The sequence below is a fragment of the Callorhinus ursinus genome, unplaced genomic scaffold (assembly GCF_003265705.2).
Source record: "Callorhinus ursinus isolate GAN/ISIS: 27379988/994484 unplaced genomic scaffold, GSC_fseal_2.0 scaffold38, whole genome shotgun sequence".
NCBI classification, from domain to species: Eukaryota; Metazoa; Chordata; class Mammalia; order Carnivora; family Otariidae; genus Callorhinus; species Callorhinus ursinus.
In genome coordinates this window covers 9093114-9118693 of record NW_027397100.1, presented here as the reverse complement: position 1 = coordinate 9118693, position 25580 = coordinate 9093114, and the positions used below count along the sequence as shown (strand labels likewise).

Sequence of the window (25580 nt, the reverse complement as noted above, 5' to 3'; positions counted from 1 at the left end):
ATTTTATTTATTTGAGAGAGAGAGAGATCACGAGCAGGAGCAGAGGGAGAGGGAGAGGGAGAGGGAGAAACAAGACTCCCCACTGAGCAGGGAACCTAGGACCCCAAGGAGGGGCCGATCCCAGGACCCCGGGACCACCACCCGAGCCAAAGGCCAACACTGAACCCACTGAACCACCCAGGTGCCCCTCAGTTATAATTAGTGTCCTCTAAGAGTGAGCTCCTTGAGGGTAAGATTAGGTCCTGATCGTCTATGTATAGTTATCTATGCTATATAACAAATGACACTGAAAGTAGGGGCTGAAAGCAGTAACATTTATTATTTCACAATTTCACTGTATCTCCAGTAACCAGCACAGGGGATAGAAGATGTACTCAGTGAATTTTTTCTTTTTTTTCCAAGTAGATTCTATGCCCAACGTGGGGCTCCAACTCATGACCCCGAGATCAAGAGCCGCATGCTCTACCGACTGAGCCAGCCAGGTGGCCCTCGGTCAAAGTTTTGAAAGAATTCTAATAACGTGCTTCTGTTTGCTAAGAATTCTTGTTCCTCTCCCCTCTTTGCAGGTTCCTAGCTCAGGGTCTCGCATAGAATTAAAGCGCCTATAGACGTCTATAAATGCCTGCTGAAATGAGCTGAGGGACAAAGGGGCTTAGAGGAACCGGGGAGGTCTGGATCTCGCTTCCCCAGGGATCCTCCTCCGGCTCAAACTCCCAGAGTTGGGACAAAGGCCGGAACCCTAGCAAGGTGGGCGGAGCGGAGCCCGCTGGTTGCACGGGGCGTCACTTCCGGGACCCGCCACGCGGAACCACTTCCGGGGGAGCGGCCGGGCGGCGCGGGAGGTGAGTGCGGCGGCGCGGCGGCCAGGCTCGGGCTTCGGGGCGGGGCGGAGTGGCCCGGGCGGTGGGAACGGAGAGGGGGTTGGGCCCGGGCGCCGCGGCCCGGCTGCTCCGGGCGGCGCTGCTCGGCCGGCGCCGGGGACGCCCTGCGCGGGACGAGAATAACTTCCCGGGGCGCTCGTCAGGAAGTTACTTGCAGAGGGGAATTTGAGTCCCTGGGAGGTGGAGGGCCTCGCCCCGGTGTCGTCCAGTGTGTTCGCTCGGAGCCCGGGCCTGAACCCTGCGCTCGCTGTCGGGATCTGGCCTTTTCCTGCCACCGGCGGAGTGTTAGGAGGAGCCCGGGCTCCGGGGTCATTCCGGCCGGAGTTCGACTCCTGAGTGGGCCCCATAGTACTGTGTAATCGTGGGTAGGCCTTCTCTGGTTATCTCCCTGGTTCTCAGTTTCCTCCTCTGTAAAATGGGTACATAGGCTTTATCTAAGGATTAAATGAGATGGTGTATGCAAAGCGCTTAGTTAAGTGCACAGTGCGTGTTTTACGTAATGAACCAATATTGATAATATTAGCCAAAGTCCATGCTTTATTCGCATTTGGCTCAGTTTCCCCAGTGTCCTTTTTCTGTTCCAGGATCCTGTCCAGGATACTGTATTACATTTAGTCGTCATGTCTCCTTAGGTTGCTTTGGGGTCTGCTAGTTTCCCAGACTTTCCTTGTTAGATCAACTTGACAGTTTTGAGTATTACTGGTCCAATATTTTGTAAAATGATCCTCAGGTGAGATTTGTCTGATGTTTTTTTTCGCATGATTAGATGGGAGTTAGGGGTTTGGGGGAGGAAAACCACAGAGGTAAAGTGCCATCACATCACATCACATCACATCACATCACATCACATCAAGGGCACATACTATCAATATAAGTTGTCACTTGATGTTAACTTGGATCACTAGCTTGAAGTAGTCAAGCTTTTCCACTGTAAACTTACTTCCCTTCCTCCCCTTTTCCATATTGTAGTCTTGGAATAAAGTCATTACATACAGCCCACACTTAAGAGTGTGGAATCATGCTTCATTCACATTTAAAGGCGGAGTATCTGCATAAATTATGTCTAATTCTCTATGGGAAATTTGTTAACTCTCCCCCATTTATTTACCTATTCAATTATTTATATCAGTAGGGGCTCAGATATTTATTTTCATACTTTGGGTTTTAATCCAGTAATTCTATATTTTATTGCTCAAAGTGCTCCAGATTAGGGGCACCTGGGTGGCTCAGTTGGTTAAGCGTCTGCCTTCAGCTCGGGTCATGATCCCAGGGTCCTGGGATCGAGCCCCACAACGGGCTCCCTGCTCAGCGGGAAGCCTGCTTCTCCCTCTCCCACTCCCCCTGCTTGTGTTCCCTCTCTAGCTGTCTCTCTGTCAAATAAATAAAAATCTTTAAAAAAAAAAAAAAAGTGCTCCAGCTTAGGTCATTGGGCTCTCCTCTATCCCTTTGACATGCCCCAGCGAGTGTGTGTGTGTGTGTGTGTGTGTGTGTTAACACTTTCTGTTCCAGGCTCATCCTGTATATTTCATGCCTCAGTCCTAGAATTAAACATTTCTCCATGGAGACTTGCTTCCTTTTATTGGAGAATGTACTAAATGCCAAGACCTGGTTGTTAGGTGTGATCATTGCTACGGGGATGCCCATGTTTCTAGACCCTCAGTGTAAGAGACAGAAGTGTGTATACTAATCTATATATATACATACATATCTATAAATATTTCTTTGTGTAGCTACGTGTATCTATATTAAGCTAAATCTGAGTTCGTGTCTGCAACTCTCATCAGTTCCACATGGATCTTTCTAGTCTCCTCTGGCTTATCTGTAACCTCCCACTCCATCTGTGACTAATCTAGCTCCCACCATCTACCATCAGTTTACTCAGCTGTTCAATTTCAGGATACGTATATAGTGGTTTCAGAATTGTTAACGTCTGCTGCCTGTGGGAAGTAACTTTATCAACTAGAGAATACTGTACATATGCAGTTCCTTTTACCTTAAGTCCTACAGACTACTCATTTCCAAAGTTACTGAGGTCTGCACCTGATTCCCCCTACCCTTGCAGTAAAGTTGTTTAATACATTTGTAATACGTTTAGATTCAGAATGTCACATTCTGTGTTCCATTCTGGGATACCCTGACCTCCTAAATGATTTTTTTTAAACATTTGCATACATTAAAGTTTACTCTTTGTGCTGGGAAGTTCTGTGGGTTTTAACAAATCCTTAATGTCTTGTTACTCACCATTCCAGTATCATACAGAATAGTTTCACCTTCAGGGATTATTATTTTTTTTTTAAAGATTTTATTTATTTATTTGAGAGAGAGAGAATGAGAGATAGAGAGCATGAGAGGGGGGAGGGTCAGAGGGAGAAGCAGACTCCCTGCTGAGCAGGGAGCCCGATGCGGGACTCGATCCTGGGACTCCAGGATCATGACCTGAGCCGAAGGCAGTCGCTTAACCAACTGAGCCACCCAGGCACCCTTCAGGGATTATTTTTAACTTACTTCTTTCAGATTTTACCTCAGCAATGCCATTGGCTCTCTCTGCAAACTATATCCATAACCCCAGAGCTTATCACCCCCACTGCTGCTGCCCCAGTGGAGGCATGTCTTTTGGACTGTTTCACAGCAGCCTCCTGACTGGTCTCAGCGTTCCCACTCTTGGCCCCCTGCAGTCTGTTCTCAACACAGTGGCAGCCAGAGGGACTATTTTATTTTTGTTTTTTAAAGATTTCATTTATTTAAGAGAGAGTGGGAGCACAAGCAAGGGGAGTGGCAGGCAGAGGGAGAAGCAGGCTTCTTGCTGAGCAGGGAGCCCGATGTGGGGCTCCATCCCAGGACCCTGGGACCATGACCTGAGTGGAAGGCAGACACTTAACGACTGAGCCACCCAGGCGCCCCAGAGGAACCATTGTAAAATGAGTCAGACCTTGCCATCTTTGCTCAGTACCTTTAAGTGGCTCCCCTTTTACTGAGGGGAGAAGCCAAAGGCCTTATAATGGCCAGTCTGGCCCTACACAGCTTGCTCACTCTCCTGTTCTCCTTGATCATAAAGCTCATTCCTGCCTCAGGACCTTACCCCCGCCGTTCCTCCAACCTGGGGTACTCCAGCCTATATTTAAATGATGTTCCTGTCCTTTCGTTTTGCCTCTGCTGAAACGTCACCTTCTCAGAGAGGCCCTCCCCTCACCACCTCATATAAAATTGTACTCCCTCTTTATATTTTCTCATAATACTCAGCTCTGACATTATATTCCATTTGTATATGTGTGAGTGCCTCCATTTGAATGAAAACTCCATGGTGGGAGTTAGAATAATACTTGACGCACAGTAGGTGCTCAATATGTGTCCCATGAATGAATGTCTCAGACCACTAGTGTCTGGCATTCAGGGATGAGCCTCAGGGTTTTAGTAACCTTATGAAATTATTTGTCGTGTTTGGTAATAGATGAGTAAGTGGTTTTTATTAAATTCTGGTAGGGGTATGAGATTTCCCCAACATATAAAAACCTCTGCTCCTGTTCTTAAAGCAAGTCTGGCGCACCGCAGGGCTAGAGACACCGCAGGACAGTCAGCTCTGCCCTGACTCACTGGGAAAGCCTAAGCAAGCCCCGTGCTTCTCCACTTCTACCCCCTCATTGTTAAATGAGGCAGTTGGTTGAGGCATCTGCTCTTGCTTTCCAGGTGGGAAACAGGCATAGGCTTCATCATTCACCAAATATTTGAGTCAGGCCCTGGAACAAACTCAGGGTGGGCCCAGGGCCCCTGCCGTCCAGGGCCTTATATTGGAGCAAGTAAAAAACATTAGACTCCAGACTCCTTATTTCTCAAAATAATAAGAAATATGTTTTGAATTTTGGCCCAGAACACACATACTTGGATGTAAATGGATGTAACTGAAAAAAAGCTTCAGGATACAATACTGACCCTTACTAATGTGATTGTTTTTCCTTCCTTCCTTTCCTTCTTTTCCTTCCCTCCCTCCCTCTCTTTCTTTTTTAAGAGAGAGAGTGAGCTTGTGAGCAAGTGGGTGGGGGGGAGGGCAGGGGCAGAGAGAGGGGGAGCGAAAATCCTTAAGCAGGCTCTGCGTTCAGAGCCCAGAGCCCGATGTGGGGCTCCATCTCACTTCCCTGAGCTCATGACCTGAACTGAAATCAAAAGTCAGATGCTTAACCGACTGAGCCATCCAGGTGCCCCACTAATGTAATATTTTCTATTGTCATTTATTTAGTTAAATCAAGTGTTGGCTAATGAAGTTAAAAGGAAAAACTGCTGCTTGCAGCCCCCTAAGTGGTTTCCATGGCTCCCTGACGGGTCACAGCCCTGCACTTTGAAAACCATTGACCTAGTGGGAAAGAGCTCAGGCTGTGGAGGAGCCAGCCAGTTTGAAGCCCGTCTTTTCCTCTCATCAGCCATGTAGTCCCTGAGCCGCGTAACCTCTCCAAGCCTCCGTTTCTTCCTCCTCATTAGTAATACCTGCCTCCCCAGGTTGTTGCGAAGTGAAGGAGATGCTCACTGTGAGGTGTGGTGCACATCTGGCGAATGACTTGTTCCTTGCTGCTGCCGCAGCCATGGTTGGGGGTGGGGGGGTGCAGCCTCGCACAGGGAGTCTGAGGGCAACTGCCTCCTACTTGAGATCTGAAGGATGAGTAGGACTCATGTGACTTCTGTACGCAGGAATTGAAGACCCAGAAACACTGGCAGGAAGGCTGGGAAGTCAAGCGCAGGGGTGCAGAGAAAACTAGATAAGAGTCGTAAAGCATACACAATCTTTGTAGGGCATTTTGTGTTTTCCAGAACCTTTTCCCAACCGCTCTCCTGTTACACCTGTGCTGTCCAATATGGGAGTCCTCGCTTGAACGGTGACGATTACGGTGACAATTCACATCTTCCTAGCCTGTTTGGCTCTTCGGCCAATGAAATCAAGTTTATACATGGTTGCAGTCACAGTGTTCATACAAATTGTTGTCTCTTTTCAGTGAACGTTACTTTGCAAAGACTTTCCACTGACCTGATATGCGTTGTTTATATTTGCCATTTTAGTGAAGGGGGAATATGCCACGATGTGCCGTAATTGGGTTAACTGCTTCTTTATTGTTGGATACTTTAGTTGCTTCCTGTTTTTCAGTATCATGAATAGCGCTGCTGTGAACTTTTTTGTACCTGAAGCCTTTTTTGTTTTGAATTGTTTCCTTACTGTAAATTCTAGGAAGTGAGTTATTCAGTCAAAGGATATAATCACTTTTATGGCTCTTGTTATATATGGCCTTATTGCCATTAAAAAAAAAAGCCTAAATGCATTATAGCTTTGAATAAATATTATTGTTGTTTGGTTCATGAGAACATCAAGTCTCCAGGAGGTCAAGAGATGGCCCCAAAGTATAGCTAATTGCTGAGTCAGGCTTTTTGCCCCCCACCCTCAGGCCCCATCTTTTTATTGTATTCCAAGTATTCATAACAGTGTTGCTATTGGTAACACTAGTTAATCTAAGTATTGATAAGTTCAGTAGGCTTGTTGCAGTCTTAAGCATAAAGCTTGGGACCAAGGGCATTTTTAAAAATGTAGACTTTAGGGGCGACTGCGTGGCTCAGTTGGTTAAGCCTCTGACTCTTGATTTGGGCTCAGGTAGTGATCTTGGGGCCGTGGGATCAAGCCCCGCTTTGGGCTCTGCACTCGGTGCGGAGTCTGCCTCTCCCTCTGCTCCTTCGCCTGCTCATGCTCTCTCTCAAATAAAATCTGAAAATAAATAAATAAATAAAAATGTATACTTTGTGAGCTGCCACTGTGAAGAACCGAGAATGCTTGCTTCCACCGTGGTGTTCACATGCTGGTGCCCTGGCAGGACGGCACGTTTCTTCCAGAAAAGCTGTTCCCGTGGCCGTCCTGGAATTCACTTCGGGGCCAGTTCATGAGCCACCCCAAACAATCTGCCTGTGCCTGAGTGTCGTCATACCTTGTATTTGACCAAAAATGGTATTCCTGAGCTCGTGGCCCCACCTGATTCACCACACTTGGATTCAGAGGATGTTGGGTTCTTTCCAGAAGTCAAATCCTTCCTGGGAGGATGAAGATCTGCCAGCTCTGAGGTTTTTTTTTTTTTTTTTTTTCAAAAGGGGGCCCAGGCTTTGAAGGTGGCTCCCAGAGAAAGCAGAAGCTATGTGAAAGTGGACACCCTGCTGGCACAGGGGTGTGACCTTCCCAAGTGCCCAGGTCAAAAGGGACACAGTACACCTTTGCATAAGTCCCACTCTGTTTACTGAGAAGGTTGTTTTGCTACCCTTTAGTCCCTCTTCTGACGATGGTGCAAAGCAACGAAACTGCAGTGCCACCGTGGAGGAAGGTCTTAGAACATTCTCTTTGGCCCAAGCCTGTGCCATAGGAATACAATGCAGGCCAAGTGTGTAATTTTACATTCTCTAGTAGCCACATTTAAAAAGTAAAAAGAAGGATGCCTGGGTGGCTCAGTTGGTTGAGCGACTGCCTTCGGCTCAGGTCATGATCCTGGAGTCCCTGGATCGAGTCCTGCGTCGGGCTCCCTGCTCAGCGGGGAATCTGCTTCTCCCTCTGACCCTCCCCCCCTCATGTGCTCTCTCTCTCTCTCTCTCTCTCTCTCAAATAAATAAATAAAATCTTTAAAAAAATAAAAAGTAAAAAGAAAAAGGGAAATTTTTTAAATTGTAAAATATACATAACATAAAATTTACCATTTTAACCATTTTTTTCCTTTCATTTTAACAATTTTTTTTAAAGGTTTTATGTATTTATTCATGAGAGACAGGAAGAGAGAGAGAGAGAGAGAAGCAGAGGGAGAAGCAGGCTCCCAAGGAGCAGGGAGCCTGATGCGGGACTCCATCCCAGGACTCCAGGATCATGACCTGAGCTGAAGGCAGACGCTTAACCATCTGAGCCACCCAAGCGCCCTCATTTTTTTTTTTTTAAAATTATTCATCAAGTTACTATTTTTTTTTTTAAAGATTTTACCTATTTGACAGAGAGAGAGCGAGAGAGGGAACACAAGCAGGGGGAGTGGGAGAGGGAGAAGCAGCCTTCCCGCCGAGCAGGGAGCCCGATTCAGGGTTCGATCCCAGGACCCTGAGATCATGACCTGAGCCGAAGGCAGTCGCTCAACCAACTGAGCCACCCAGGCACCCCTGGGCGCCCTCATTTTAACCATTTTTTAAGTGTGTCGTTCAGTGGCGTTCACAGTGGTGTCTAACCACCATTACTGTCTATTTCTAGAAGTCTTTCAGCGTCCCAAACTGAAAGTCCCCCATTAAACACTAAGTCCCCAGTCCCCTCCCCCAGCCCCTGCTAACCTATATCAAGTTTCTGGCTCTATAAATATGACTAATAGAGGTACCTCTTACAAGTGGCAGCATACAACATTTGCCCTTTTGTGTCTGGCTTATTTCGCTTAGCATCATGTCTTCAAGGTTCATCCATGTTGTAGCAGGTGTCAGAATTTCACTCCTTTTAATAGCTGAATAGTATTCCCTTGTACGTATGTACCACATCTTCTTGATCTGTTCATCTGTTGATGGGCTCTTGGTTGGTGCCATTTTTTGACTGTTGTGAATGCACCTCTGAACACTGGTGTACAGGTATCTGTTCGAGCCTCTGCTTTTAGTTATTTAGGGTATATCCTAGGAGTGCAGTTGCTGGATCATATGGTAATTCTGTGTTTAACTTCTTGAGAAACAACCAGTTTTCCAGTTTGTGTTTTTACTCCCTTGATAGTGTCTTTGATGTACCAATTTTTAAAGTCATTCTGATGATGTCCAATTTATTTTTTACTTTGTTGCCTTTGCTTTTGGTGTCACGTCTAAGAAATCATTGCCAAATCCAATTTCATGAAGATTTTCTCCTATGTTTTCTTCTAGGAGTTTTATAGTGTGGTCTCTCCAGTTTAGAGCTTTGATTCATTTTTGAGTTCATTTTTGTATATGGTGTGAGGTTCCAGCCTCATTATTTTGCACGTAGATCTGCAGGTTTTCCCAGCACCATGTGTTGAAAAGACTGTTCTTCCCCCATTGAATGATGCTGGCACCCTTGTTTGAAAATCAGTTGACTACCTATGTGAGGATTTATTTCTGAGCGCTCTAGTCCATTCATCTGTATCCTTATCCCAGTACCACACTGTTTTGCTTACTGTAGCTTTCTAGTAAATTTTGAAATCAGAAAGTAAATCCTCCAATTTTTTTTTAAGATCAGGTGAAATTAATAACACAATTTAATCCAGCATATCATTTCAACATGTAATCGATATAAAAACATCATTAATGGGGTACTTTACATGTTTATGTTCCTGCTATGTCCTAACTTGAGTGTGTATTTGACTTAACAGCCATCTCAGTTTGGACCAGCTGTATTTCACCTCTCGAGAACCACAAGTGGCTCATGGCCACCATATTGGACAGCTCAGATTTAACCAGAAATTGCATTGTGGCGCAGATCTCTGAAAACACAGAGGGCTTTGGAGTCAGGTGGGCCTGCGTCCAGAGTCAGTTTGCCCCGTTCTTGCTGCAGTGGGCGGAAGGAAGCCCCTTGTGGATGCCGTGGTAGAGGGGAAGTGGTTCAGTCATACCAGGGTAGGAGGCAGCAATAAGGAAGGCATGTTGGGGAGGTGACACTTGAGCTCAGCCTTGGAGGTAGAATGGGGGCTTCACCAAGTGGTCAGAATGGAAAAGGGGGCACTCTTGGCAGAGTGTGCAGCCTGGGCAGAGGCCCAGGATTTTGAAAGAGCCCATGCTCTTGGAGAACTACAGGCAGTCCTTTCAGCTTGGCCAGGGTATTAGGAGTGGGGGCCCTGGTGAAAGGACAGGCTGGCTGAAGCTGGACCTGCCACCACTGGCTACCACTGCCCCCAGCATCTCTTACTTGGGTTACTGGCAGTGGCCTCCTCACCAGCCTCCCTTTTCTACCCTGCAGCCCCTCTCCCCACCAATCAAAATGTAAATCAGATAATGTCACTCCTCTGCTCAAAATCCTCAGTGGCTTCAGTCAATCCAGAAATGTCAGGGTCCTAGTGGGGTCAGCCTGCACTTCTCCCTGGTCTTCCCTCCTTGAGCGCTCTCCTCTGGCCATTTTGGCCTCATTTCCCTGCCCCAAGGCCTCTACGCTTGCTTTTCTCTCTGCCTGGAAATGCCTCGCTCGGATGTTCCAGTGGCTTACTCTCACACTTCATGTCTCTGCCACTCAGTTCCCCTCTCTTCAGCGAGCCCCTCCTGTCGGTCACCCCGTACAAAATAAAACAGTGCCCTTCGCAAGTTTTGTTCAGCGCCGTTGTCACCAGCTGGGACAGCACGTCCGGCTGTGCTGTCGGCCTCTGCCCTGAGATGTAGGCCCCAAGAGAGCAGGGGTTTGTCTCTTTTGCTCTCTCTCCAGTGCTTGGTGTTCAGCAGGTATGTGTTGAATGAATAACTGGATGAATAAATGAACAAAACCTGAAACGTATCAGACCTTCAAATGTATGTCGATTAGAGATTTTTGTTGAAGTCTTTCCCTTTACTTATTTTCCCTAGCTTTGTATTTGGAAAAAATTCAAATATTCAAAAAAGTTGAAAGAATAGTCCAGTGACTGTCCATGTATCTTCCGCTCCGGCTTACATGCTGCTAACATCTCACCGTGACCGCTTTATATATTCTCGCGAGTATGCATGTGTTTGTGCCAGTGGATAAAAGTCAGTTGTAGAAACGTGATACTTAACCTTTGTGTTTAGAAGTTGGCTCTGGAGAGTGGTGACTCAGAGGAGACCACAGGCAGCAGGTGGCCGAGGCCATGGCCTCCGACCTGGACTTCTCACCTCCCGAGGTGCCTGAGCCTACTTTCCTGGAGAACCTGCTGCGGTACGGACTCTTCCTGGGGGCCATGTTCCAGCTCATCTGTGTGCTGGCCATCATCCTACCTGTTCCCAAGTCCCACGAGGTGGTGAGTCCTTCCCTGTGAGCCTCTGCTCCTCAGACTGGGTTCTAGGTCTTAAAAACAGATACCATGGCAGAGAAAATCAGTTAGGACTCTGCCAGATTCCCGCCTAGTGGCTTTGAACCATGTGACCAGTACTTTATTTCTTCACACATGTTAAGGAGATTTTTATTTACTGCCTGCTACATGTCAGTCTGCAGCAATTTGTAGTGTCCGTCCTCATGCAGCTTCTAGTCCTTGAGAGACGGGCAGAAATGACACTTGTGGATGTTTCCATGAGAAGCCCAGAGCACTGTGAGGGTGCATATCCAGGGGGAGGATCTGGTCTTCCCTGGGGCAGGGGAATTGCATTTGCAAGGACCCTAGTCTAGTTCAAGTCACTGAACGACGATGACCGTGGCCAGTGCACAGAGGGACATGATGAGAGGCGTGGGTGGGGCCCGGAGGGTTTTAGGTAAGACACTGACAGGATCAGATTGGCTTTTTGTTGTATTGACTTTATTCTATAGGTCTTTTTATTCTGTAGCATACTCCCTCCTTCCACCACCCTCTCTCCCCCACCCTCCCTTTTCTCATGACACTGATTTGTTGGAGAAAGCGGGTCATTGTCATCTACAGTATCCACCTCCAGGATTTAGCTGATTGCCTCTGTGCAGTGTCATTTAACCCATTTCTCTGTTCCCTGTATTTCCTATGAATAGGAAGTTCAATCTAGATGCTTGAGTGAACTCAGATCAGGTTACTTGGTGAGAACACCTCCTAGCTGGTGCTGTGGACTTCCTGTTACATGTATGTCATCGATGAGCATGTGGTGTTTGCCTGTCACACATTTAGAGATTCCGATTGATCAGTGCGTTCAGGTGGTGTTAGCTGATCCTTCTATTGAAAAATCCCCACCAGTCTTTCACCTAAGTGTTTTCAGAATCCATTGCTGAGCTCCATTATTTCCTTGTGCATTTATTGGCTGGAATTCTTCGATGAAGAAGACCTTTTCCTCATTACCTGTATGGTTATTCTGAAATGCTCTTCATATCATAGTAAAGGCTGGATGAATGCTTGGTTCTTTCCCTTTATTAATTTTCAGAGCAGGTGAGTTTGGACTCTAGCAACCTCCAGTCTTGGGCAATGAAGCTTTGATTTTCACATCATTTTGAACATTATATTTGTATTTTTATTTATATATATATATTTTTAAAGATTTATTTATTTGAGAGAGATGGGAGGGAGGGGCAGAGGGAGAGAGAGTCTTAAGCAGAATCCACCGTGAACACAGAGCATGACACAGGGCTCGATCTCACCACCCTGAGATAATGACCTGAGCTGAAACCAAGAGTGCGAGGCTTAACCGACTGCGCCACCCAGGCACCCCTTGAACATACATTTTAATATATTTGATAAGTTTTTAGGTTTTTTTATGCTCAAATGGTTTCAAGGGGAACCTCATCACATTGTGTGAAATATTGTTACCAGGGAAGTTCATTTAAGACTCATTGCCTAGGACTTCTCTTGGAGACGGGTCACATAAACACCCTCTGCTTATGGACCAGAATTCCAGACTTCCAGAAGGAACGTAGGTATTCGGCATAAACCATATTGTTTGATTTAGGTACAGTGAGTCACTCTTACCAGTTCTGGGAATTGTGGAAACCACCCAAAATCCAATTTCCCAGGTGCCAGCCAGGCTTTCTAAAGATAGCAGGTTTTTTTTATGTTGACTCTGTTGCACACACTTACAATATATTTATTATAATTTAAAAATAACTACCTTGTTTTTTACTACTAACATTAAGACTCAGAATGAAATATAAGATTTCTTTGGGGTTCTTTCTGGCTTTAGAATATATCCCAGTAGGGATGTATGGTCAGAGTACTGGGTTTAGTAATTCTTGTCTTCATATAGTTATACTCTCATTGTGATATACAGTTAGGCTAATTTGCTTCAACTTTTTTTGGAATTTTAGGGATTTTTTTTCCCATTTTAATTTAATTAAAAAATTACATTAAATGTTTATGTACAGTATTTCTCCCAAAGTCAAAATGATACAAGATACAATTGAAAGTCTCCTTTAACCTCAATATTCTCCACTCTCTTCCCTTCCTTCCTCCATAGGTAATAATTTTTATTATTTTGATTTACTCTTCTTTTGTTTCTTTTTGAAAACATAAGCAGGGGCGCCTGGGTGGCTCAGTTGGTTAAGCGTCTGCCTTCAGCTCAGGTCATGATCCCGGGGTGCTGGGACCGAGCCCCGCATTGCTTCTCCCTGTCCCTCTCTGCTGCTCTCCCTGATTGTGCTCTCTCTCTCCCTCTGTGTGTCAAATAAATACATTTTTTAAAAAATTAAAAAAAAACCATAAGCAAATGCATATGTGTGTGTGGTGTGGATACACATACATATGTCTATATATAAATATTCTCCCCTTTGATACATAAAAGATGGCACACTATTAAATGCAGTTTCACATTGTTTCTTTTTTCCCTTAACAACATATGGTATATTCTGGAGATGCATTTTTCTTGGAGATGACTATGTCCCAGAGATCCTGCTCATGTGGCTGGGAGGCTCATGGCCGTTTACTGATGCAATGGAGAGCCCTGGCGAAGGACCAGCTTGGGGTGGGGCTGGGGAAGAAGTGTGCTGAGTTCAGTTTTTAACGGGTACCTTTAAGATATCCAGGTGGTTCTGCCAAGTAAGCAGTTGGATCCACAGGTCTCTAGCAAGAGGAGGGTCTGGGCTAAGTGCTGATCAACATGAGGGAGCTGAGATGTAATTGAAGCCAGGCAAGGACTAGGCCTTCAGGGCGAGAACGTGGGCTGAGATGAGCAGAGGGCCTGGGCTGCAGCCCTGAGGAGCTCCAGCATTTAGGGGTCAGGGCCGGGGGAAGGCACAGCCACTGAGGGCATGGGAAGCCTTGGTGAACATGGACGGACTCATGGCCTCTGAGGGTCCTGTCCATCTCCGTTTCTTACTCTGGTGTTTTGAGAAGGAGGTCACGATTGGAGTTTTTCCACCCACAATTGTATCACACTCTAAAAACGTAATCCCTGTGCTCTGGGGCTCTGTCCTCGCAGACACGGCATGCTATTGGGTATTATAAATAACAAACATTTTTACTGTCATTGGCCACCGGTGAAGCCTGCTAGGAGTCCCAAGGGAGGGAGGTGATGTTTTTATTTTACAGGCAGAGATGTAGAGTCAGAGGTGTGTGGCCTTTTGGAGAGCTGCTCCTCACCTCCTGTAGTGTTCTTAACCCTTCTAGCTGGTCACAGAGGCCTGGGTCAGTTTAGCAAACAAGGAAGAGGGGGTGCCTTTTACTCATCTCTTTGAGGTTGGTGTTTTTTTTAAGATTTTATTTATTTTTGTGGAGAGAGAGCATGAGCAGGGGAGAAGAAGGATGCGGGGCTCGATCCCAGGACCCCGGGGCCATGACTGGAGCTGAAGGCAGACGCCTAACCGACTGAGCCACCCAGGCGCCCCTCTTTGAGGTTCTTAGTGGCACAGTGGGTTGAGGCCTGTTGAGGCAGGGAGTTGACAAAGGGCTTAGCTGTATGCCTGCTCCCCCCACTCTCCCGCTCTACCATTTAGAGGTTAATTTGGGACAACAGCCTCGTCTTTTGAAATATAAATATAGTACATACCATCTCATTTTAATTTATCTTGCAGTTTACGGGACTAAGGCTCACATAAGTGAATTGTCTTCATAACTGAAGCTTACTGTTTTTAGCCTTTTTTTTTTTTTTTTAAGCTTTTCAGTGGATCAGTAACAAAAAATACAGTACTGGTAATTAAACTTTATCTGTGCATCAGGCCAACAGATGGCCCCCAGTTATGCAGGGGTTCTACTGCAGGCTTTCCTCAGTGTGCCCCCAGAAGGCAGCCTCCTCTTACCCCCCACACTCCCAAATAGATGGAAGGGAGCACGGTGCTCTGGGCACAAACCGTCTCACAAAGGGAGGGTGAGTGCTGAGACGGTGCTCAGAGGTAGAGCCTGCAGCTAGCTGGGATTTGGAATTTGGATGCGGATGGAGAAAAGAAGGGGATTTTACTTGGGGCCAGGGAGCTCTTAGGGAGGAAGAGTGCCTCTGGGGATAGCTGGTGGGGACCCCGGGGAAGCCCGAGGGCAGGAGGGAAGTGGAAGGTGCCACTGGAAGTGGAGGGTGCCAGGAGGTGGGAGAGGGTAGAAGTGGGGGTGGGAGGACCCAGAGAACAGTCTTGCTCTCTTTGCCCTTTTGCTTAGGGCAAAATCATCCCTCTTGCTTGGCCTATAGAAACAAGGTTTATTAGTGGCTTCTTGGGTCAGAAGATAATATTTTTGGCTCTAGATGATGGGAAAGCCTTTGAAAAGCAAAAGAATGTCTTTCCTGTTGTTCCAGTAAGCCGATTTTTTGCAACTAGTTTATGACTTCAGTACTTCAATACTTAGCAGATTATTTGAAAGCTCTTTTGGGGGTAATCAGGGAAGAAAAAAGGAACACATACAAATGCTTCCCACCCCACCCCCTTCTTTCCGTAGTGGGAGCAAGAGCCAGTTTGCTAAATCAAAACTAAAGTCCTTCCAGTCTTAAGCCAAATGAGAACGTGTTCTCGTCGACACCTCATTAAACCAAGACCTGAGAAAACAAACATTTGTGTGAGCCTGATTGAGGCCTGGGCTGCACTTACTCTAAGCATTTTCTCATAGGCTGGATTCTAAAATAAGAGAGTAGATCCTACCCCATTTCTCTCTAGTCCAAGAGGGCACATGCATGTCATCTCTCATGCCAAGTCTGATGGATTGTGGGGTGGCCATCATGGATGGATTCTGGGCCTGCTTCTAGGCTCCAGGTAAAGTGAGTGATCATTAATGTCTGCTGTGAGCAAGCGCCTAGGGAGTCCTTGGGCTGGTCCACCATTCTCCAGCGGCACCTGCCTGGGGGGGTTTTCAAAGGCCTGGGCTGCACCCATGGAGATTCTGATTCTGTTGTTCACTGTAGCCCACATCAGTATTTACTTGAAGTGCCCAGGTGATTCTGTTATGCAGCCACTGGCCTAGTCTTAGACCCTTTCCCTGAAGCACAGACCAATTTTGGGAGGGTAGGAGGTGTTCAGTTCTACATGTTAAGTGTTAAGTTTGAAATACTAGCAAGACATCCAAGTGGGAAAGAAAGAGCCAGTGAGAAGTTGGGATAGAGACCTGGGGGCTATTTTATCCACATGGCATTACTACTTGAAACCCTAGAGTTTCAAGAGTGAGTTGCTGAGCTTTTTCAGGGAAATTAAGATTCAGGAAAGGCCTGAACTTCGGGCTTTCCCGACCTGCTTGAAGTAGTTTCTGTGCAGTGTGGATATACTGAAAAGATGCAGGTGCCATCCCAGAGCAGGGTTGCAGCTGGGCCCCTGGAAGGGGTGGGGACCAGGACCCTGTCACTCACCATCTGCATCCCCTCCGTCTTCCCTCCCTGTCTGTCTCCTGTCTTTCACTTCTGTCACCAGGGCCCTGCTTCCTCTGCTCGCTGTCCCTGTGGTGAGATGAACATGGCCACTGACAGCTTCTAGAGTTTATGTCTTTCAGCTGCAGTGTCTGGAGGCTGCCTTCTTGCTTGGTTCCAGTTCCAGAATCCCCAGGAAAGGAACTGTAGCTGACCCAGCTTGGGACAGCTAGGGCCCGTGTGGTGGGAGGGGCAGGCCACATCCCAAAGGAGCAGGAGTGCTGTGCAGACGGAGCTGGGGTCTCCATTCTGGTGGCTCTCTCAGAAGACAGGGCAGAGCAGTGGGCAGAGGGGCCTGCGGTCTCCCAGAAGACCGCCGTCGTTCGAGGAGAGCACCTGTCCGCCCCGGTCCCCCCAGACATGGGGCAGCAAGAGCTACAGAGCAACTGAGGAAAGGCTGCTCCCCTCCAGAGTTTGGCTTCCATAGAGTTCCTGGATCCTTAGGGGGTCCCTGGATAGGCTCCAGAAGCTCCCCGAAACTGTGAACAAAATGTGGTCTTTATGCTCAGGCGTACTTTCTGGGAAGATAGGCTATAGCTGTTCTGAGAGTGGGGTGTGGTGCTTTAATGAGGTGGGAGCCAAATTCCAGGAGTTTAAGGAGTGGGTAATGAGGAAATATAGGTAGGGAGCCCCTCTCCCCATCTCCCAAAAGCTCGCTGGAGCTGACTCCCAGCCTCTTGGATGTTTCTACACAGAAGGTTGATCCAGTTAACCCTAACCAAGTGGGTGTTGACTTTTAGTTCAGCGACTCACGAAGCAGATAGTAGTGGTTCATCTGGCAGTGACTCATAGACTCTCCTAGAGCTCGGGTGCTGACTGTCCCCATCTCTTCACATGTATATGTCACATCTCCGCGGCTGCTGCCAGCCCCTAGGCCGGCACCTTCGCTTGCACTCTGCTGTCTCTGTGTGGGCCGCCACAGTCTCTTCTTGCAGGGACGGGGACTCTTTCTGTTGAAAGTTCTCAGAAACTCACCTCCAGCACTTTCTCTGGAAAGAGACTGTATTGGTTCTTAGAACTGGGAGTTTCAAGGCTCAGCTGGGCTCAGAGGCTTCAAAGGTCTTCAGGGCTCTGTCTCCATCTCCTGGCTCTCCTGCGAGTGTTGGCCTCATTTGTAGGCCCTCGCCACGTGGCTGGGAGATGGCCACAGCCGCCCCCGTCTGCTGCCTTACCACTCATTATTTACAAGCGAGAGAAGCCGTCTCTCTGCTTGTGCTCACTTTCCAGGTCTCATGGAAGGTCTGTCCTTAGCTCTGGCTTGGCCACTTGCTTGCACCTTGCCCCATAGGTGGGAAGGGGCAGTGGGTACCATTTCTGGCCAGGCCACAGTTAATTGGCCACACCTGTGGCCACAGGGACTGAGAGTCCCCCCTAGAACCACATGGGATCGAGAAAGGGCAGAGCTGCCATGGAAAGGGGGGTTGGGCAGACAGAGACAACTGATGTGCAGCATTGTGATCCACTGGAGAACTCACCAGAATTGACAGCAAGAATGGTGGCCTTTCAGTGTGATGCCTTCACTGTCAGCTAGAAAGCTCTGTAGTTTTGGAGCCCTGAAAAGGATGGAGTCTTCCCGGCAGTGGCCTAGAAGTTCAGGACCCTGTTGAAAAGTTCTGTCTGAGGCTGCCAGAGTAAGTCATTAACTCGGGCAAGTGTATATTATACCTATTCTCAACACCTTAGGAGACAGGCTCGGAGAACTAACTTTGCAGTTTCTGCCCTGTATTTTTTTAAGCTTAGGAGCAGTTTGCAGCTGAATTGGGCGGTAGGGTGTTTTTTACTTAACGAGCCCTTCTGGAGAGATTGTTGCGTGGTGGGCAGGGTGACGGTATAAACATGGTTTTGAGATGTGTACCGTCTCATGGGAGGGACAGCTGGACACACAAAGAGCCACAGACCAGCCAGTGGGAAGGGCCTGCAGTTGTGCTGAATTGTGTCTGGAATAAGCTCCAAGGCTGTTCTCTCTAATCACCGTTCTCCTGGCCTGCCAGGCACATCCTGGACACCGTGTCTTCGTTCGCCTCGCTGAGCCCCTGTGGGCAGCCTCCCCCACTCCCTGTTCCAGTTAGTCCTAGCCGCCTCTCAAGGGCACTGCTGGCTCCACCCCTGCAAGGTCTTCTCAGCCCCCACCCTGCCCAGGGCCTGGGCCAAGATTGCGCAGTAGGACGAGCGGGAGCATCAGCATTGGGCACACCTGGTCTGAGTGTGGCCCACCCTTCACGTCCTTAAGCCTGTGTCCTGAGCTGTTAGAGGGACAGCGTGCATTCCCAGCCCAGAGTTCCTGGGGATCAAGTGAGAGCGGGTGCGTGAGGATACACGCATGTAGCACAGTGGTTTTCTTTCCCTGGACCGCTTGAGAGGAAAGAATGGTTTTCGGTCTGTGTGAAGTGATGCTTTGTTCTGATTTATCGGACTGAAACCACACTGAACTGTATAGTGGAAATCATAAAATTCTGAGTGCTTTCCCTGCTGGAAGGGATTTGCTGCATTGTGGCACAGATTCGATTATTTGAATCTGATGAATAGCAGCAATTTTCTGGCCTCGTAAGCAGCTGTGGAACTGCTTCATTATTGATGAGGCCTGTGTCCACAGAGGACTGGTGCCTCCGCAGAGCCAGCAGCCACCTGGCGGGGGAGGTTTTCTTTTACTCCCGACAACGTGATTGCCGAGGAAACTTAAAACTTGCTTCAGAGGAGGCTCGGAGTTCCCAGATTTGAAGGTGGGGCTGTAGTGCTTGGAGTCTGCCTAGCTTGTCCCAGCAGCATGCATTTGAGGAGAAATTAAAAGTCAGCCATTCATTCAGAGTCGTTCTTGCTGGCTAAGAATTTGGAGCTACAGCTCTTCGTGGCTAGGACCCCAGCATCTGAATCATGTGCATAAGAGCTGCTTTTGCTTCCCTGTAGCTTGGAAACTCGGCTGTGCCCCGTTGGACCAGGGACTGAGACTCAGTGAGCCTCAGTTTCCTTGCTTGTAAATTGGGCTCACAGTGGCTGGCTTGTTAGGGTGATGCAGGCTCAGTGAGTGGATGTTTGGTGCACATCGCTAAGTGTGTCTTCTCTTCATTACTCCGTGGCACCTGGCACAGAACTGCATCCCCTGCATGCACACAGATAGGTGGGAGGCCTGGGAACCTCAGCAGAGCAGGAAAGGGAACAGAGCGTGTGGGCAGTAGTTGGCGGGCTGGTAGCCGGGCAGGACAGTAGGCTGCATGGGGAGCGGCGAGCCAGGAGGCAGGGCCAGCGCCGGAGTGGAGTGGCCTTGAAGGCCACAGGGAAGCTCTTAGAAATTTGTCTCCTACGAAGGGGGGACCAGAAACACATTTAAAGCAGCAGACAGACATGGTCCAGACTGTTGTTTTAGAATAGACTGAAAGCGTTGGGGCAGGTGGCGAGGAGAATGTGGGGGAGGCTGACCCAGCAAGGGGGCAAGCAGGGGGGCTGTGGGGTCTGGCCTGGTGCAGCAGTGTGTGTCCAGAGGGGCCAGGCGGAGTTGAGAGCCCCTTGGAGAGGAGAATGCGCAGGACCTGGGGCACATTGGATATGGGGGCACGAGGGAATGGCGAGAACTCAAAAATGACTTGGAGGTTTCGAGCTTGGGTAACTGGGTGAGTGATGATGGGGCCAGAAACTGAGGTGGGGAAGGGAGGAGGAGGTCTGGGGTAAGGAGGAGACAAGATAGTATGTTCAGATGACTCGGTGACTGTAATATGAACACACACCCGCTGTAAAAAAGCCCGGCGTGGGAAGCACTAAGCCGCTCCCCTGACTCCCGTCGGAACTGCAGTTACAAACAAGCGGTCCTAATGACCCATCGGCAGAATCCGGAACGGGCTCTTCTTGTTCCCCTATCACCTGTGCAGCCTGTGGTTCCAGGTGCTGCTAAGTAGAGGGTGGGTTTCACAGTTAACTCGGGTTCTCGGTCTGCAGCCCTGAGGTCCCCAGGACACCTGGGACAGACTCTACCCTATGACCGTTAAGAGCTGCAGTTCCCGTCCTGGCGCTGCTGCTCACCAACTGTGGACACCTTAGGCAAGTCACATCATCTCTCCGAGTGTTTCTTCTTTCGTCTTTCTGGTGGGACTCAGCATGGCACTTTGCGAGGCTAAAATAAGGCCTGTCCACACCACATAGCCCAGGGCCTGGTACGTTGTAAATACAGGCGTCGCGGCTCTGGTAGGCTACGCCTAGCCGTACTTTAGGGAATGTGTATTGGGTTTGACATCTCCTTGCGTTCTCTGTGCCCATGGGAAAAGGGAGACCTGGTCCTAAGTGTTATATATATATTGTAAATATTTATTTAAGTCATCACTCCACCCATCGTGGGGCTCGAACTCATGACCCCGAGATCAGAGTACACAATCCACCGACTGTGCCAGCCAGGTGCCCTTAAGTGTTCTGTTTCCATGATGATAAACAAGAGTGAAGTTTCCATGGTTATGGGACATCTTGCCTGATCTTCCATATTCATTCATTCATTCATTCATTCATTCATTCATAATTGAAGCTGTCTCAAGGAGTTCACAAGCTAGTAGGGAAAACCAACAGGAGAATGTGTAACTGTGGTAACGTGTAATGTGGCACCATGTGGTTCCTCAGTACCAGGGGGTAGGGGTGGAGGAAGGGATGTGCCTTGCTGGAGGTAGAGGAGCAGAGAAGGAAGACTAGACAGTGAGTAGGAGTGCATTCTTAGCTGGGCCAGACCACAGGGGAGGGGTTTGCCGCGTGGCCAAGAAGGGTGCTCCTCTTGTTAGGGGTGACCAGCAGAAGCCCTGGCAGCTGACCCAGTGTGGGGTCTGGAGAAGAGCCCAGAAGAAGCTGGAGATGTGGCCTCCTTAGGTGCCTTCCTGAATGTGGGGCATGAAGCTGTGGGAGATGGGAAGCCCCTAGAAGGTTTAAGGTGGGGGGATCTGCACAAGGCGTGGCGTAGAGCAGGGAGGTCAGTTAGCAGTGGAGGAACTGACGTAGGGACTTCGGTGCTGGAGAGCGTGACCAAGTCGAGAGTTAAAGAGGGTTGAATCCCCAGGCCGCGGTGACTGATTGGCCCGTTGGGAGGAGAGACGGGTGGGGTCACTGGGGCTGTGGTGGCTCTGCCTTCAGGCGGGGAGGAGGACCTGGCCTGCTAGAGAAGGGGCTGTGCTGGGTCTGGGACAGTGCGGTTGGACGTTCCCCGGGGGCGGGGGGGCGCTGGTCCCAGCCATCACACAGATAGTTGGGTCAGGAAAACGTCTGCTCAGGAGAGAGGTCGGGGAGGTACCAGAATGGATAAGGCACCTAAGAGAGGGTCTGTGGGATGAGGGAGGCTCTGGGGCTGGCAGGCGGGTGTCACCGTCCCTGTGGATTCTGACCTGGGCCCCACTGAAACTGGAGGGGGCACCCAGCTTTGAGTTTAGAGGGTCGGGAGCTCCAGAGATCCTGGTGGGCTTGGCATGTTCCCTGTGCAGAAACCATTCATCTTGTCAGGGCCTGTTTGTCTCAGGCACTCAGGGACTGAGCGGTTTGCACTGGCCTCATAGGCACTGACTGGGGACAGTTTCCAGCTCCCAAGGTCTCCAGAGACTGTGCCCTGTGGGGTTTGCCTTAAACAGTAGCCTTCCCCCGCCGCCCTGGCCCGCTGTGCTCTGTCGGGGGGGGGGGGTGCGGGGTGGCGTTGGGGGGCTGCTCAGCCTGTGTACTTGACACACTGGCTCCTCTGAGGTTCTGTTTTGTTTGTTTGTCTTTCTAATGGGCTTTCTTTCTTTCTTTCTTTCTTTCTTTTTTTTTGGCCAAGTTACATTAAAGTGTCGGCCCAAGTTGACAGGCTGGGGGAGTCCAGTGCTGCCATCAGAGACCTGGCTAGGGGAGGGGCCAGCCCCCTTGTTATCTTAGGAAGCTCACACATGGGTACCTGGGACTGGGCTGGGTCTTTACTGATGTCTCAGCAGGCGGGCTGGCAGGGGGGGTGGAGGGAAGGATGGCTGATAAGAGGGAGCTGACAGACAACTGGAGTAGGCCCCACATAGGTGTGGACTGCCCCTCCCCAGCCAGGGTCACAGCTCTCCTGCCAGCCTGAGGGCTTGAGGTGCAGGGCCAGGGAAGGAGAGAGAGCAAAGCAAGCGGGAAGCTGGGAGTCGGCCAGTTCAACCGAGGAAGTGTTTTTCTCTTCCAGAAGTATGCTCCTTCTTAGTATTCTTTGTCTGCTTTTTATTTTCCCATTTTTAATAAAAACACAGGTACCGAGACACATTTCCTGACCCTAGTGCTGGGGCTGTGGGAGTGTGGGCACCTGAATAAAGGGGCTGCCGTTGCCAGGCGTTTCACATTTTCAAGAAAAGCTGGGAGTCTCCATTGAATGGGAAAGCTACCAGTTAGCTCAGATTTTTAAAAATAAACACTTTAGGCCAAGTGAAGTCCACCTGAGGGCCGGAGGAGGCTCGGGGGCTGTGGTCATTGTTCTCCAGGCCGGTCACGCCTCACTAACATCCTGCCTGACCAAGGCACGGTGGGACTTACTCCCCGGGGTCAGGGAACACTTCACCGGACTGAGTCCCCTCCAGATTCTTCTCTGACGTGAGCCTGGGGCTGTGGTTTTAAACCTGTTTTTTAAAACAGCAGAGCCTTTACATAAACCAAATCTTACAGGGAACAGGACACATAGAAAAACCAGGGCTGCCCAGGTTGTAGGGAAAGTCTGGAGTTCTGCCCCAAGGCTGCCCTCCACCCTCCCCCACGGGGCACCTCCGCCAGGCCCCACAGAACACAAGGCAGTGGTTGCCCAGCTGCGGGCCAGCGCTCTCCACCCCTCCCAGCCCTGGCATGCTGTGGGTTGAATGGGAGAAAGAAGACAGCAGGGCCGGAGGGGGAGCGAGCCACGGTGGGTCTGCCCCACAGCCGGCTCCTCGCCCGCGCTCTGCCCCGTACCTGCGCAGGGTGAGCAGCCTGCCACGGGGTGCGGCCACAGCCGCTGGGCACTTTCCATGCCATACTTGCCCCAGCGCACATCACTGTTACCGTTTCACAGGTGGGTAAACCAAAACGTGGGAAGGGGAAGTGAGTTGCCCACCGGTCACTTGGCTGGCATGTGGAGAGGCCTACATCCACCCATCCATCCATCCCCCCACCGGCTCCAAAGGTTGCCTCCTCCCTTGGGGCCTCTTCTTCACTGAGAACTGCCCTGGGGGCAGCCCCGCCCACCCAAGGCTCCCGGGTCCCAGCAGTGGTGGTTCCGTGGGCTTTAGTTTGCAAAGCCCCCTTCAGACAACGATCTCTTTCTTGCTGGTGTCAGGCTGGACTCGTCTAAACAGAACTCTCCTTTCTATTGCCATGCAGGAGGCAGAGCCCTGTGAGCCCAGAAGTGTGGAGGTGACGAGGAAACCCAAGGCTGTTGCTCTTTCTGCCAGCAAGAGGCCCAAGAAGGAGGCCAAGAAGAAGCGGTAGAAGAGGCCTGCAGAGCCAGGCGGCCGGGCGGGGGCCTTTGGGGGCAACGTCCTGTTCCCTCAGTCGTCCCAGGGTCGGGGCTGAAGTGGCTGGGCCGCTCTCTGACCACAGAGGTCTGGACAATCATGACAGTCCCCAGGCCCCAGCTGGGCGGCCCACCACTTCCTCTTCCTTCTGCTTCCGGGACCGTGCGGAGCCAAGGGGACTAAGACACCCTGTGTGCAGAGGCTGGGTAAGAAGTCTGTTGGTTCAGAAGTTGGGTCAGCTCAGAATGACATTTCCATACTTCATCATTGTGTCCGGCCTTCAGGCCCCCACTTGTGGATTCACACTACATTTTAGGGCGCCTGAGTGGCTCAGTTGATTAAGCGTCTGTCTTCGGCTCAGATCATGTCGCAGGGTCCTGGGATCGAGTCCTGCATCGGGCTCCTTGCTTGGCAGGGAGCCTGCTTCTCCCTCTCCCTCTGCCTACAACTCTGCCTACTTGTGATCTCTCTCTGTGTCAAATAAATAAATACAATCTTTAAAAAAGAAAAAAAAATGATTCACACTACATGTTAGAGTCGTGATCCTAGGCTGACGAGCACCGCGGATCTGCTCTCAGCCTCCTTTGTCCCTGCTGTACGGATGGAGCCAGGCCAGGCCTGCCCTGTGTGTTTAGGGCAAGACGCCATGGCCGCTGTGCTGTAGGTGGTCCCTCAGGCACAACGGCCAGGCCTGACGCTGACGGGAGAGCCTGCGGGAAAGCCGGCCAGGGTTATGCCTGCTTCTCCTGTGGCAGATAGAAGGGATTTGGCTGTATGAGTGCATGTTCTTGGGCCCAGACTTTCTTAGCCTCTGAAATGGGGGGCTTCTCCATCTCAGACCGACCACTTTTCAGCCCACCATGACACATTCAGCCTTTTGGCTTCCGTCCGTACACCTCCCCTCTCCCCACCAGTTCCTTCAGCCCTAAAACAGTGAGGAAAAGTTCATCTGGGCAAGTAAACGTCAATAAACTGCCTCACATGCTGAACCTCCTGTGTGCTCCCTGCTGCTGAGGGAAAAGGGGAGCCTGGGGCCCTGCCCTGGGTGCGGGGAAGGGGCTCACCCCCAGAGAAGTGGGAGAGTAGGGCTGAGGATGGTCAGAGCAGCGCTGCAGGCCGAGCCATCCGGGATAGGTTTCAGGAAGGGTCCAGCCAACTGCTTCATGTGGCCCTTAGTCATTGGAAACACTCGTGAACGTCCATGCGTGTGTGAGAGTTTCCACCGGGGCTGGGCCCCACTCATTCCCCAGTTCCCATTGCCAGAGGAAGACGCTGCTTGTCTTCCAAGCAGCTTGAAAAAAACCAACTAGAAGGCTTCACGTGGCGTGGGGTGGGTCATGCAGGTCCAGTCACGTGCCCTGCATCAGCTGCCAAGGAAAAGCCTCGAGCTCTGGTAACTCTGATTTGCCGGGCTGCTTTCCAGTTTGCCAAACACTTTCCCAAACATCGTCACAACCAGTGAGGAGACTGTATCACTTCCATTTTAGAGATGGGAGACTGAAGTCCAAAGTACTTGAAAGTGCCAGAAGTCGGGCTTGGGTCCAAGTCCATTGCCCTTTCCTTGGTATTTAACAAATACTCAGGGAGTGTCCGTAGGCGCAGTGTGTAAGGGGCCCCACTAAGGTCTGGGAAGTCTAGGGGCTGGAGCTTCGGTGGAGCAGGACCAGGCGTGGCCAGATGTTTATTGAGAGCCCATTAGATGACTCGCACCTGCTAGGCGCCCAGGATGGAGAAAGGGGGAAGCTTGCCTAGCCCAGTGGGAGACTCAGGCATAGAAGGAGACTTGGGGTGGACAACTTGGTGTCACAACTTGGTGACAACGTTGGACAACTTGGAGTTGTGCAACGGGGGAGCAGCAGATCCTGTGGGG

At 49.8% G+C, this 25580-nt stretch overlaps 1 protein-coding gene across 4 annotated transcripts; it reads left to right on the top strand.

The window, feature by feature from the left end:
- Positions 1-789: 789 nt before the first annotated feature.
- On the top strand, positions 790-24699 carry MANBAL (mannosidase beta like). 4 transcript variants are annotated; one of them, XM_073880449.1, is made up of 4 exons: positions 790-842; positions 5559-5627; positions 10603-10810; positions 23577-24699. In XM_073880449.1, exons 3-4 carry the CDS (start codon positions 10661-10663, stop codon positions 23682-23684), a joined length of 258 nt encoding a protein of 85 aa, XP_073736550.1. In that variant the 5' UTR covers positions 790-842; positions 5559-5627; positions 10603-10660; the 3' UTR covers positions 23685-24699. The 4 variants fall into 4 exon arrangements, with proteins under 4 accessions (XP_073736550.1, XP_073736552.1, XP_025731927.1 ...); XM_073880450.1 differs by lacking the exon at positions 790-842 and adding an exon at positions 1229-1246; XM_073880451.1 differs by lacking the exon at positions 5559-5627 and having other exon boundaries at positions 798-842; positions 10602-10807.
- The last annotated feature ends 881 nt before the right edge of the window (positions 24700-25580 follow it).

Coding starts and splice junctions, on each gene's coding strand:
- MANBAL (XM_073880449.1), top strand. CDS start 10,661: ATGGCCTCCGACCTGGACTTCTCACCTCCCGAGGTGCCTGAGCCTACT. Junction 10,811..23,576: donor TTCCCAAGTCCCACGAGGTG/GTGAGTCCTTCC, acceptor ATTGCCATGCAG/GAGGCAGAGCCCTGTGAGCC.